General features: G+C 41.0%; 2 protein-coding genes across 2 annotated transcripts in view; one reads left to right on the top strand and one right to left on the bottom strand.

The window, feature by feature from the left end:
• Positions 1–4,101: 4,101 nt before the first annotated feature.
• Positions 4,102–8,796, bottom strand: rhbdd1 (rhomboid domain containing 1). The gene is made up of 8 exons (XM_083886715.1): positions 8,659–8,796; positions 7,028–7,181; positions 6,269–6,548; positions 6,002–6,134; positions 5,481–5,569; positions 5,303–5,368; positions 4,644–4,787; positions 4,102–4,560 (listed from the first exon to the last, which is right to left on the bottom strand). Exons 2-8 carry the CDS (start codon positions 7,178–7,180, stop codon positions 4,442–4,444), a joined length of 984 nt encoding a protein of 327 aa, XP_083742841.1. The 5' UTR covers position 7,181; positions 8,659–8,796; the 3' UTR covers positions 4,102–4,441.
• A 2,443-nt stretch (positions 8,797–11,239) lies between these two features.
• Positions 11,240–14,397, top strand: part of eml2 (EMAP like 2) — a gene marked incomplete at its 5' end in the record, with an annotated part of 37,732 nt that continues 34,574 nt past the window's right edge. Inside the window, one exon of the mRNA XM_083887159.1 lies at positions 11,240–11,315. Coding sequence (XP_083743285.1) covers positions 11,240–11,315 — 76 coding nt within the window. The remainder of the gene's footprint in view (positions 11,316–14,397) is intronic.

Raw genomic sequence — 14,397 nt, 5'->3', positions numbered from 1 at the left:
CTAGTCAAACACGGGATTTATTTATTTATTTATTTGAAAGCTGAAGAACGTACCGTTTTTGACTCGCGGAAAGGGACGACTGCTGCATCAGCCAACAACGCTAGCAGTTGTTATTGTATTTTAGCATTTATAGGTGAGGTCTTAAAAGACATGAAAATGTTGGTAGCATCAGCTACCAAGACTAGCAGTGCTAGTAGTAGCAGCACTGTGCTACTACTAACGCAGTGCTACTACTAACACCATGCTAGTAGTAGCACAGTGCTTCTACTAACACAGTGCTACTAATAACACTGCTAGCGGTGGAAGCTGATGCTACCAACATCTCTCTTTTAAGACCATGCTAGTGGTCTTTTAAGACCATGCTAGTAGTAGCATAGGGCTTCTACTAACACAGTGCTACTACTAGCACTGCTAGCGGTGGAAGCTGATGCTACCAACATCTCTCTTTTAAGACCATGCTAGTGGTCTTTTAAGACCATGCTAGTAGTAGCATAGGGCTTCACTAACACAGTGCTACTACTAGCACTGCTAGCGGTGGAAGCTGATGCTACCAACATCTCTCTTTTAAGACCTCACCTATAAATGCTAAAACACAATAACAATGTGATTTTACACAGACTTTAACTCAAATATTCCACTGACGGCAGCTTTAAGCTCCGCTGCAGGCCGGAGAAGACGAGGCCGAGCAGGGAGTCAAAGCTATAGGCGGGTAATTATAAGTGGGACGGTGAGGGTGAGGGTGAGGGTGAGGGTCCGCCGGGGACGACGAGAGGATTTGACGAGATTATCCCACAAACAGTGCGGCGAGTTTCCCGGTCGTCGACGCCAGGATGAACTCTGGCAAACCAGTGATAGAACTGTTCTAAAAAAAAAAATGAGCCCAGGGACAAAACCTCTGCACAAGTTAATACCATTCTCCATGAGACTCTGTGTGTTGCTGAGCAGTGGGAGGAAGTTAATCACTGCACTGTGGGGAGGGGGAGAAAAGAAGAAGATCCAAAAAACCCAAGCTTTGTCTTTTACGAAAAAAAGCGTATTATATTCATGCAATGGTTCATTTATTGGTCCCATGAGAGTCTTTTGCGTGACGGAATAGACAAAGTGACCTTGACGTCAGACTGATGTGAGGGTGTCTTCTTTTTCCATGGGATCAGAGTGGGTGTGTAGCACATGACAGTGGGGTCGGTATGCACCAACTATAATATACATACAGTCAGTGAGCCGATGGGTATTTTAGGTGAATCTCAGCCCGTCTACACATCCCCGTCTGTAACAGAGTCCCTTTCTTAAGTTCCGGTGCTGAAAAGCTGACAGTTGAATTCTAACTCAAACAAATACACGGTGCAGTTTTTCCATCAAATGACCTTTAAAGCTCTGTAAAGCGGATTATTTTTCTGTCATGGTGGCATATTTTTCTGAAACCTCTGGATATTGAAGAGAGGCCTCAGTCAAAGTCCGTAATTTGTTTCTGGCACACTTTTTATATATGTATATATATATCTATATCCTAAAATGCTCTTTGAGGCTCCGTTAACAACAGCTCCTTCTATATCGAATCCGAGTTTGTTTGCTCGTAAAGTCCGGGTCCTTTCTGGACGTGTGAATGTGCAACCGAAACTCCGGTCCGCCTAAAACATAGGTCTCGGTTTGCGTCAAGCGAACCAAATTTAGGAAGTGGAATACAACGTAGGGCATTGTGGGTAAACGCAACCAAAACGTACGGGCGTGTTGAACGATAGCCGGGAGAAATGTCTCAGTGTATATAGTATGTGTCGTATGTTCACGTAAAACCATAGGATTTGATGCAGCTCCATGTTTTGCTCTGATGTGGAGAAAACAGAAGTTGTCCTGCATTAAAACAACAGACGAGCGAGTTTTCTTGTTCATCGTTTGTCTCGTCTTCTACTTCAGTCATTTTCGACGCAGCGCCGCCTCAGGCGAGGAGTGGAATACGTTATCAAAAGGTTCGGTTCGTTTCACTAAAGTGCAGCGTAAAACCTGGACCGGCTGAAAGTTTAGCTAAAAACAAAACTTTTTTTACTATGTTATTTTATTTACTTATGATAACAATAACAAAAATAAATATATATATGTATTTCTTTTTTTAATTAGACCCTACAATGTTTCAGATACAGGCCTCTACCAAACGGTTGAGACGTCTGTTCATAATAAGCCTTGTTTGCATAATTCAAAAAGTGCAACATTCAGAACAAGTCACATTAAAAAAGTGTTAGTGATTGATGCATTTTTCAATGCGATATAGTGACTTAAAGTGTGGTCGACCAAATGGTTGAGTAGCACCTTAAAGGGTTCAGAAACCTTCCAGCTTTTAATGTAATCCAAATCGTCTAAAAAACTAAATTTCTGCACATTCGAGGCTCCAGATACTAGTTTTTGACCAATCACAGGGCTCCTCAGAGAGTGGCCACTCCTTCTTTTTAGTAGTTGCTTCTCCGGCACCAGCGACAACTCTTTTGAGCTTGCATCAGGTTCTCCATCAAGTGGCAGAGACAATGATCCCTAAAAACGAGTTTCAAATTTTTGTAGCCATCTCGCATACTGCAGCTTTAAATCTCAATCGTGTATTCACTTTTTTCAAGCAAGTGTAGTTATAGAAAGATTGTCGTTTTCGTCAACTTTCGTCTTGTCATTTTGTTGTACAACTACCATTGTTCCATAGAGGGATTCAGTGACTTCCTCAAGGGCAAACACAGGAGCGTCTGACGCTCACCAATAAGGTTTTTATTGCCGCGCTAAAGGGTCAGCTGTGCTCAGCGTCCAGGTTTAAACCAGGTGAGGGCTTTACTGATGTTTTCCTAGTCACAGCAGGTGGCGCTTTTCGTGCAAACCAATTAGTTGCATGTATTTACAGCAGAGGTGTCGTGTGAGAGGTGATGAAATGGGTTACACAGCATCCTCAACTCCAACAGAGACGGGGAAAAAAAAGACATGAAACCACTGATATTACAGCTACAGGCAGCATCTGCTGTGCCGAGCTTCCCCGTCACGTCTTCTTCTCTGTGGCTGTTCACCTTCATGTTCTGCAGGGCGCCACACACACACACACACACGCACGCAGCTCTCGACTTGGCAACAAGCAGAAAAAAACAAAACTATTAAATCCTTATAATGACACAACGACCTTCTCTCCTCATCACTAACTACCTGTGAGGCCATGGTGCACAGTTTGGGTGCACGTCATCTGCTGTGGCGCGGTGGTTTCAGACTCCCAGACTCGGGGGCGGCGATGTGACGCATTCCTTAGCTCTAATTTAAAACCGTCCTACTTCCCATCATGCCTCAGGGCTCTGGCGGAATCAGAGCTAACAATTGTCATTACCCGGATGCTGCCTTTGTAACTTTGACCCCGTTTACGATTCGGCATTAACTGCACGCCTGAAGTGATGTGAACACAAGTGGGCAGTCGGCCGCTGTTAAAACCCGTGTCGATCGTGTGCCTCCACGATCGATTAGCGCTCGCGTTGCCTCCATGAGAAGGTCAGCAGTACAGCAGTACCTTCACTGACGGCACAACAGTGACACGAGTCATCAGGAAAATCCTCACTTTTTTCCTCCCCCTTCCAAACGCTGGTGTGCAAGTTATTCTTTGGATTCTAAAACTGAACAATGAAGCACTTTTAAAATCAAACGATGCAATTAGCAAATGGCAAAAAAAACGGCAATTTAGGATAGACATTATGCAGGGTGTCTGCAGGTTTCAGCATGTGAAATTTAAGACTTTTAAGACCTTTTTAATGCAACTTTGAATGAAATTTAAGACAAAACACTATAAATATAGGCGATAGTTGAGGGATCCCACTGTATTACAACCCAAGCATAGCATGAATGTCATCGAGTCTCATTGACTAGACTAGCTAGCAAGAATGAAGATAACCATTTATATCAGCAAGACCTTCGAGTAATATTTAAGACCAGCATATAACATTTTAATTAATTTAATTAATTTTAAGGCCTTCATTTTAGATGCATAAATTTAAGACTTTTTAAGGATGTGCGGAACACCCTGTTATGGCTTTAAATGTACAGTAAAACAGATTGCAATCATTCTAAACAGGAAAGAAATAACAATTAGATGCCAGATGGAAGAAAATATATCATTTAACTTTATTGATATACATATTTTACAGCTTTAAGCTGTGAAAAGTTGGATTTGAAACAAAACAAAACCTGTTCCTTAAGTGTATTATGGATAATAAGCGCTGAAGCAGCCTTCCATGGCTAACAAAGATAGCTCTTTGGTCATTTTAACACACAGTAAAAGTGAGAAGATCTCTCTTGAATGTGTCCGACTGTGTGCTTCAACCTTCACACACAGGTCGTTCTTCCTCATCCTGTGAGAGCAGCCGAGTGTGGACGACACGTCAGGAGCTAATTCGTCTTCCCGAAAACGAAATGTTCTTCCCCTCCGCTGCCCGACAGCTCAGCGGTCAAACCTCCTCAGTCTCCGCAACCTGACCTCCTCCGCCAGCGCTTGCTCGTCAGAGAGGTTGAATCCATAAGGGGGAGGAGGAGGAGGAGAAGATCTCTGGCTGGTTTGTCCTTCAAAGCAAACAATCGTTAGATGTGATAGATTACTTCAGCTCCTGTCACCCTCCACTCATCACCACCCTCTCCTCTCGTACCTCTGTCATTCAGACTGTTCCTGATGGCCATCTCCAGCTGCTCTTCCTCCGTCAGTCCACCTGCGTTAGACGCTGACTGATGTGCTGTGTTCTGTGATGAATGACGATGGTACCCAGAGTACCCTGCACCGGTGCCACCGTAGCCTGGAAAGCACACCGAACCCAACAGTGAGTTTTTTTTTTATACATTTATTCACTCCATAAAGTTCATACAGTCACTCACTTGAATACATTTTTATGACTGATGGACATAAATGAAATAGAGAAACCATAGAGACAATAACAGTGTGTCCATAAAGAAAAAGAGGGGAAAATTATAACAATAAATTGGAAAAAAAGTCAGCGGTTTTTTACATTGTAAGTCCCCCCAACACAAAACCCCTTTCATTTCATTGTTCCATGTTTGAAGGTTGTAGCTTTAACTGTGTGACTGTAATCTTCTTTTTTTTAGCAATAACTAGTGGAATCCTTCACAGGTAAATGTTCTTGATCTCCGTTTGATATCCTAGTGTAAATCAAACGTGGACAGCGCCTAAGTGTGTGGTAATAAATTAAAATGAACTCCTTTTATGTGTTCAAGGTTAAAAGGGATTCCCTAATAAAATACTTTTTTTTTAGACAGCATAGGAAATGAGATATAATATAGTGAATGTGGGTACCTGAAGGGCCTGAGGCACTGAAGTTTCCTCTGGGCTGTGAGTTATATCCATTCACTGGCACAAACTCTGGTGAAAATATAGAAACAGGCTGTTTCGGTATCTAAATCACCGTGTACATGGTTTAACTCACATTTAAAGTTCAAAGAATTACTTTAAATAGATAAAACTTTTACTTTACCTGCACATTTCTTCATTAAGGCCTTCAGGGGTCCTGACGTGTAGAGCAGACCCACCAGGATGCCCGACAGGTGACCAACGAACGAAGTCCTGAAGACGAGGGGAACACAGGATTAACTCCTAAATTATAAAACGCTGCCATCTTCTGGGCACTTTTGTTCACTGCTCTTGATGGCATGTTGCTAACAGGATAACGCTGTCAACTGTGGGGTCAGTGTGAGACGAAGCAATCGATGGGAAAGAAGTGGATGAACAAGGGTTCAGGAGGAGAGACAGTTTCACTGTCACTCAGGCCATAGACGATAACAGGAGACACCATTCGTGTTAACATTATTATGTAAAATCTCTCCTATGACAATGAAGGCTTTCATTCCATTTTATTGGTTTGTAAATGTGTGTTATATTCCAGCCAATTTCCTTAGCATCTGTTACCACACTCTAGTATCTCTGCACAAAGGTAAGGGATATAAAAAAAAATATATAATCCTGGTAATCCTTTTTCTGTTGTGATTGGTAACTCACCCAGGTGATGTTACATGGATCAGCACTAGCTCCACCCAACTAGCATAATGACTTGACACAGGGACACCCATCACGTAGGTGACACCTCCAGGGTGGTAATGGTTATTGAGCACCTTCAGAGCAAACAGGACCCCTAGAGACAACAAATTATACATAACAACAAACATGATGGGATGTATGGTGGCAACATAAACGGTATATTTTGTGTTTACTGTTCATTCAGAGAAGTACCAGTAGAATTCCAAGAACTTGCAGAGCATCTTTTACCTGAGAAGCCAACGGCACACGTCATGCTGTACGAGTTATCCTGCGTGAGCTCCGTTAACGCGGCCTCCAACGCCAAATAGACGACTCCGGTGAGCAGAGAGAACACCGACAGCACGTAAAGGAACCAGGGTCCGCCCAGCCGCTGCTCCAGCTTCTTTCCTTTCCAGAGGAACGACGCCATGTTGAAGTAGAGATGCCAATCGTCCAAGTGGTGCAGCGGCGAAAGCAGGAGGCGACGCCAATCTCCATACCAGTACGCCTGCTGCACACTCACACACGCCTAAGGATTGGATAGACGGCAGAAATCATTTAAGTGATAATAACATCACTCAATGTATAGTAAATAGAAATAATGCATGTAATTGTACCTGATATAGAAGCAGGGATAAACTCTAATCTATCATTCATTAGAGGTGATACATGTAAAATATTTACAACAGCGACCTTTAGTGTTTAAAACGGTTACTACAATCTCAATTCAAGAGACACTGGGAGAATGTGGGCTGCCATTCACAGAAAGTTACAGGCACATGGAAGTTTAGACAAATGAAAATTTAAATACTGGCTGTACCATTATCAGCTAAGCCAGTTTTCTTTTAAATTCAACATGTTTCTTTAATCTCTAATGACGTTATATCCTACATTGAATATCCTTCTTGAATATATCACCTTAAATGAGGAATTTGACACATACTATGCAGTGTTAATCATGTGAATAAGTTTTCAAAAAAATAAAGTGACATCTGTATTGTTGGTTACCCGTAACGGTGGAGCTGCAGGGAACAGGAACAGGTACACGTTGAGGGCCAGGACAGCCAGGGTGACGGGTGGGATGTTGTCCAGACCCAGCTGAAACACCTGCGAGGCCAGGAGCAGCATCCCCATGTGGGAGCCCCTGTTTCGGTGCCGCATACTGAAAACAACCCGGTAGAGAAATGTGTGAGCATTGGGAGGAGACTTTATTACAGATTACTGATATGATACATGGTGTTGATATTTCAACCGGGAAACACATCGTTATAGAGTCAGAGGTGTATTTTGACCTTCTGTCTTTTTTTATACAAATTCATATCTTCTGGCTTTAACTTGCCTCGTTTTTTATCCTTGAAGGAAGCAGCTCTGACATTTGTCTTAAAGGGGATATATTGAATAACACATAATGACTGCTTGCTTGGTAGATGGTGAAAACCCATTCATTAGAGAGAACCATCCACAAGTGTGATGTATAAATGTAGTGCAGCAATCGCATCTGGAAGATACTGTAAACATGATCGACAGTGTGCTCAGAGAACAGCTGTGCGGTATGTCATTTGTGAACAGTACTGCAGATGTCCATCATGTTAAAATGTCACACAAACAAGTCAGACACAACTTTACACACACAGAAACTGCTGGTTTACTGAGAGCAAAATGTTATTCTGACAGCTCTTTTCCCATCATCTAATGTCTGTGTCCACGTGATTTTAAACACTTTAATTAATGCAGTAGTATGTCATGTTTATTATGTTAAATAAACACATATATACAAAATGTTACCGTTATTCAGAAATTAATCTAGCATAACATTCAACCACTAAAACGAATTTTTCTGTTCGGGAATGCAAGTAAAAAGCTATATTTGGACATCTTAATCAAGAAATAATAAGGTTTTTAAAGCTTCTTTTGTAAAACAGTACATTTGAAAATCCGAGGATAACGCTAACAATTATATTTTAGCATTAAAACAAAATTTAGGGCTTCAAAATATTGGTGTTACAGAAACATAAAATACTATTTTGATACTGATTCTTAAGTGAAGTACTATATATATATATATATATATAAATATATATAAATATTTAAATGGGTTAGGGTATTTATATATATATAAATATATATATATATACACACACACACACACACACACAGATGCACTGTAATGCAATGTAAGTTATCATGTAATGGAATGACGCAGTGACAAAAGCACAAACAGCCACTTAACCAAAAACAGACTGTAATCTGCAGTTATTCTCCCTTATCTTCCATGTTATAGTGTATCCTCTCTTTTCTCTCTCTCTCTCTTCCTTAGCTTTCAAACGTGTGGAGAATGATTCTGCACATTCCTGTACTGACTCATCTCTGAACGATGACACTGAACTGACCTGTATTCAAAGCCTGTATTTGTACACTAAACGAGTTACGACGTGATCTGTTGTGTTATATTGTCAACGAAACGTTTAATTATGAAGAAGAAGAAGAAGAAGAAGAAGAAGAAGAAGAAGAAGAAAAACACGACATTTTCCACAACATAAACTGAAAAAGTTCAATTTCGGTTCCGCCCTCTCGCTCGTAACGTGGCGCTGTATCCGTTGCTAATGCTAATGCTAATGCTAGTATGAGTAAATGTGCACCTGGTTTGCAGCTCGAGCTCACGTCAGGAAGATTCTCCGCTCACACACGAACTGGAACTCTCCTCACACGCCGTCCGGCTTTAGTCTCGGTGTTTCTTCGTGTTTCGTCATGTTCGTTTTTGAGACGAAAGATTATTTGGCAACTGGTGGTGGCGTCACGTCATTAGTCACGTGACAATAACACAGCGCCGCCTTCCTCTTCTTCGTTGTTGGCAACAGCGGCTGCGGCTCAGTCAGCGCAGTACTGCCACCACGCGGCATGGAGAGTAACTGAACATGTCTTCAGGCGGGCTGGTGAGTTTTTAGCCACAAAGCTCAGTTAAAAATAAATAAATAAATTACTCCTGTAAATAAGAATATTTTGGGTCAAATTTTGGACCAAAAAGTTTTTGGTCAAATTTTGGACCAAAAAGTTTTTGGTCAAATTTTGGACCAACAATTTTGGGTCACATTTTTTTTTCAAATTTTGGACGACATAGTATAGTATGACGTTTTTGTCAAATTTTGGACCAAAAACCTAGGGTCATTTTTTTGTTCAAAATTTTGGACCAAAAATGTTGGGTCAAATTTTGGACCAAAAATTTTGGGTCTCACTTTTTTTCAAATTTTGGACCAAAAATTTTTGGGTCAAATTTTGGACCAACAATTTTGGGTCACATTTTTTTTTCAAATTTTGGACGACATAGTATAGTATGACGTTTTTGTCAAATTTTGGACCAAAAATCTTGGGTCATTTTTTTGTTCAAAATTTTGGACCAAAAATGTTGGGTCAAATTTTGGACCAAAAATCTTGGGTCATTATTTTTTTCAAAATTTGGACTAAAAGTGGACTAAAAATTTTTTGGTCAAATTTTGGACCAACAATTTTTTGGTCAAATTTTGGACCTAAAATTTTGGGTTGACTTTTGGACCAAACATTTTGGGTCACATTTTTTTCAAATTTTTATAGTATGACGTTTTTGTCAAATTTTGGACCAAAAATCTTGGGTCATTTTTTTTTTCAAAATTTGGACTGAAAATGTTGAGTCAAATTTTGGACCACAAATTTTGGGTCAAATTTTGGACCTAAAATTTTGGGTCAAATTTTGGACCAAAAATTTTGGACCAAAAATTTTGGACCAAAAATTTTGGGTCACATTTTTTTTCAAATTTTGGACGCCATAGTATAGTATGACGTGTTTGTCAAATTTTGGACCAAAAATCTTGGGTCATTTTTTTTGTCAAATTTTGGACCAAAAAATGTTGGGTCAAATTTTGGACCTAAAATTTTGGGTTGACTTTTGGACCAAACATTTTGGGTCACATTTTTTTCAAATTTTTATAGTATGACGTTTTTGTCAAATTTTGGACCAAAAATTTAAAATAAATCAATAAATAAAAGTTTTCCAGCCCTTTTTGCTCTGGGGCTCCACCTGCCGACATTTTATGGTACTGCAACCAGTAGTTCTTTGTAGATGTCGTTCATGAAGTAGATATTTGTAATTGTGTTGATTTATAAAGTGGAAATGATGGTCCTCACTTTGTCAGCAACCCAGTCCTCAGTATGCAGCAAGTACAATAATGTGTGTGTGTGTGTGTGTACACCTGTACATTAGCTGAAATCAAGGTTTTTATTTATTTAGTGCTTATTCGGGTGTTTTAAAGGAGCATCGACATGGTCTGAAATCGGTATCTGAACAAGTTAAACCTCCCACTTTGGTATCAATTACACACAGGTGCGTAAAACAGCACTTAATGAATTATTCAGCTGATCCCTCACCCTCTCGTCTCATTTGTCAAGTCGGATGTAAGACATGTTAACGGCTATTTCCGGTGTTATTTGAAAAAAAAAAAAAAAAAATGCAGCCTTTCTGTTCATTTGTGGTCATTTGTCGTGTTTCTCCAGCCTCCAATAACCACGATCCGGAACTGGTGGAGAGGCTGTTGCTATAGTGACAGCCGTGCGCAGGGCAGATAGAGAGGAAGACGTTTCGTCAAATCAATCATACTCACTTAGATTATCACCGGAACACCTCCACAATGCCTTCAAAATAAAACACATCGGCGTTCATTCCTGCATATTATTTTTTATTATTATATATTATCGATTTATTATCACAAACATATATATATTATATATGTTGGAGGTAATATTAACCAGTTCATTAAATAACCGTGTGTAATTTAGTCTGCTTGGGGCCCTGTATAAAATCAAACTTTTATTTCGAAAAGTCAAAGCGGAAGCTGTAGTTAGTCACGTAGTGTGTGACTTGGCGCAGACGGTGAAACAGGAGCTGGAGAAAGGAGCTCAGGCTGAGGCAGGTACAGGTGTGTGTGTTTGTGTGTGTGTGTGTGCGTGAGAGTGTGTGTATTTATGTGTGAGTGTGTGTGCGTTTGGCCCATGAATGTGGCGAAGGAGGGAAGTGGCGACGGTGTGAAGAAGAGACAGAGCCGCGGCAGAGGAGGACAAAGGAGCGGGCAGAGCGGAGGAGGAACCGGGCAGAGAGCCGGGCAGAGAGCCGGGCACGGTGGGCAGAGAGCCGGGCACGGTGGGCAGAGAGCCGGGCAGGGAACCGGGCACGGCGGGCAGAGAGCAGCGGGGATGTCGGACAGGATCGCTTCGTGTGGCAGTCTGTGTGACAGCAGCACCAACCTGCTGCTACAGTACTGCAACAACGGTGAGTTGATCGTCTTCATCTTCATCATCTAATCTCATCGCGTAATCTCATCTAATCTCATGCGAAAATGTCGAGAAACCATGAGATTTAACCATAAATGTCATCACAGTTAAAAAACAAATAAGTAAATTATCCAATCATGATCACTAATGAATGTCAGATAATTAAATGGTTTTTTTTTTAAATTCTTAATGAAGTCATAAATTATTATTATTATTATTATTATTATTATGTATTAAGTTTACCATTGAAAATGTGTGTAAACATAAAAATCAACACAACATATCTTCTCTTGTCATAAAACCATTGTTTATTTATTTTTCGTTTTTTTACAATTTGTCTTTGCACATTCATTTGTTTCATGACAACGATAATAATTTCACACATCTGAGGTAAAACACTGATTAAATCTTTGTCATATAAAGAAATTCTTATTGCAAAATATTGTATATATTGTAATAGAATTACTGCCCTGACATAGAAAAATACAATATGGAACATTCTCAGCTCATCCACCTGAAAATATTTACATCATTTCTGTATTTTCTTCATTCTGTTAATGGAAAGTTACATAAAATATATGTGAAGCCAGTTTCTTGTGTCCTGTATAGTGATTATTTTAATCACAGATTCATATGTTGATTAAACAGATATTAATAATACTGCCATAACATCAGATAATTTGTTTTTATGATGATAAAACCCTCCCAAAACAATAGTAATATACTGATTCCACAAAGAAACGTGATGTTGTTGCGGCTCATACAGTAGATCTTTTACTTCTGATCACACATTGTGGCTCAAATGTATTTTCCTGATTTGAATATAATGATAATCAGTGATGGTCATAGTTTCCTCTTCACATCCTCCACATTTACAAATATGATGCAAATACTGCTGCTGATCTCAGGCCTGATCATATCAGACACAGACAGCAGAGGATTGTGGCCTCTCATGTGTTATTTACATTATACTCCAGTTAAATCCATGTCCTTCTGTCACTGTCTGTGGTTAAACTTTACAAACACACAGACATATTGAGCCGACAGGTGCAGAGACAGCGAGGGGTCATCGTGAGAGGGGAGTCTGTCTGTAGCTGCTGTGATGTTTGGTCGATGAACCGCGCGTGCGGCGACGATGCAAAAGTGTTGTGGTCCAAACTGTGTCCTGCAGCTCCTCGGGTTTCCAGGGTTAAATCCAAGACGGGGGACACAGGGTTGTCTTCACAGGAGGTGAAAATAGAAAATAAAATACATGCATGAGGGAAACGTGGATGGAAGAGGAAGAGGATTTGCTTTACCCCGTTACAATATTTTAATTATTCGTGTAATGCATTATACATGTATTCCTGGTGGTGTAAGACAGTTCAGTTTAAAAGCACCATATGTAAGCTCTGCCAATAGGCGTCTCTCAATCAAGCAGCACACACAACACACGTTAATAGGGTTTTTCCCTCACATTAGAGTCATGTTTTTAGATACGTTATTGCAGAAATGTTACACATTATATCTTTTAAAGGGACAATGTGTAGTATTTATGGGTTTATATAACTCAAAATCCACTTTTTTATACATATTATGTGCTCCTGCATTGTCTAGTCGCTGTATAATAGTTTTTGTTTCATTTTCGTAGTGTTTCAAAAAGTCATGTAAAATAACATGGTCGCGGGCCGCGGTTGCATAGCCACTGTTAGCAGAGAGACGCCATGTTTCTACAGGAGCCTGTAAGGACAAACGCGAGAGAACAAATCAAGCGTCTCTTTACTTGTAGCAGAAGTCCCGCCTCCTCTCTCTCCGCTTCGTCTGCTACGGCCGCGGTAGCTCCGCCCTCTCCCTCGCCTCACGAACCTCATCTGCTGACACGGAGAAAGACGACGAGGACGACATTTGACCTGCTGAGGACACCGTATCGCGAGACCGGAGGGTAGCCGGTTCAATCCCCGACCAGTCCGCAGCTGAAGTGCTGTTGAGCAAGGCACTTAACCCCCTCACTGCTCCCCGAGCGCCGCTCACTGGCATGGCAGCTCACTGCGCTGGGTTAGCATGTTCTCCACCTCACTGTGTGCTGTGTGTGTTCACTAACTCACTGCAGAATTAAAATTTCCCCTTGCGGGACTTAAAGGGTTCTTAATCTTAAATTTCAGCCTCTCCTCTAGATGGCACTATAAACTACTTACTTCACCTTTAAGGACATTTCTGCTTTGAATAATCCTAAATTGCACAAATCATTCCACAATACAGGGATTTAGAGGTGGACAGATATCCAGTATGAGCAGTTCACATTCAATCGTGGTGTTTCCTACCAGTTTGAATCAAAGGAATAATTGAAAAGTTGCTTTCAAATCTTCAATTATGACACAAGAACGGGAGATGACGTAAAGTGTGGGAGGCGGCGGAATGTGCTGCTGAAAATAGGCCAAGTGAGAGCGAGGCGTGATGCGAGGAGCGAGGCGTTAAAACGGAGTGTAACAAAAGTGTAGAGCTACGTCGTAGAGTTCGGTGTAATCGTATCATCTCGTCCTCTCTGTGCTGCATCTGCTTCAGTTGTCTTTCTTGTCTCTCTATTATCGTCTGCCTCCTGTCTTCCAGTCGCTCTGCTCCTCTACCATCTGTGTCCTCTCACCGTAACCAGAGATCTCATGTTCTGTTCACCACCAGCAGACCAATAAACACGCCCAGTACAATCAGTTAGAGTAGCTTCTTCTGCAGTGCTGTCAATCAGTGACGGTTTATTATATACATTTAAGTGCTGTGCAACGCACGATGCGTTTCCATGACGACTGACCGGAAAAAAAAAACCGTGCATGTTTACGTGCCGCGACACCGTCCAGGCACCGTTTACCAGTTAGCTCCGTTAGCTGCATTAGCTCCTTTTAGCGTGCCTACAGTCTAACTTGAGTGGCCTGTTTATTAAATGAAAAGAGCAGCGCTACAAATAACCAGCGTACCTGTGTACTGCGTATGTGTGCCTCTGTTTTTAAAGTTTAGCGTTACTTTACACACTCATTTTAACGTAAACATGACGTCACGCGCATCTTTTTCCGGTCAGTCGTCATGGAAACGCGTCGTGCGTTAACGTTGAT

This window comes from Microchirus variegatus (genome assembly GCF_963457635.1).
Source record: "Microchirus variegatus genome assembly, chromosome: 3".
NCBI classification, from domain to species: Eukaryota; Metazoa; Chordata; class Actinopteri; order Pleuronectiformes; family Soleidae; genus Microchirus; species Microchirus variegatus.
Note: the sequence above shows the minus strand (reverse complement) of the source record. Positions and strands in the feature narration are given on the sequence as shown.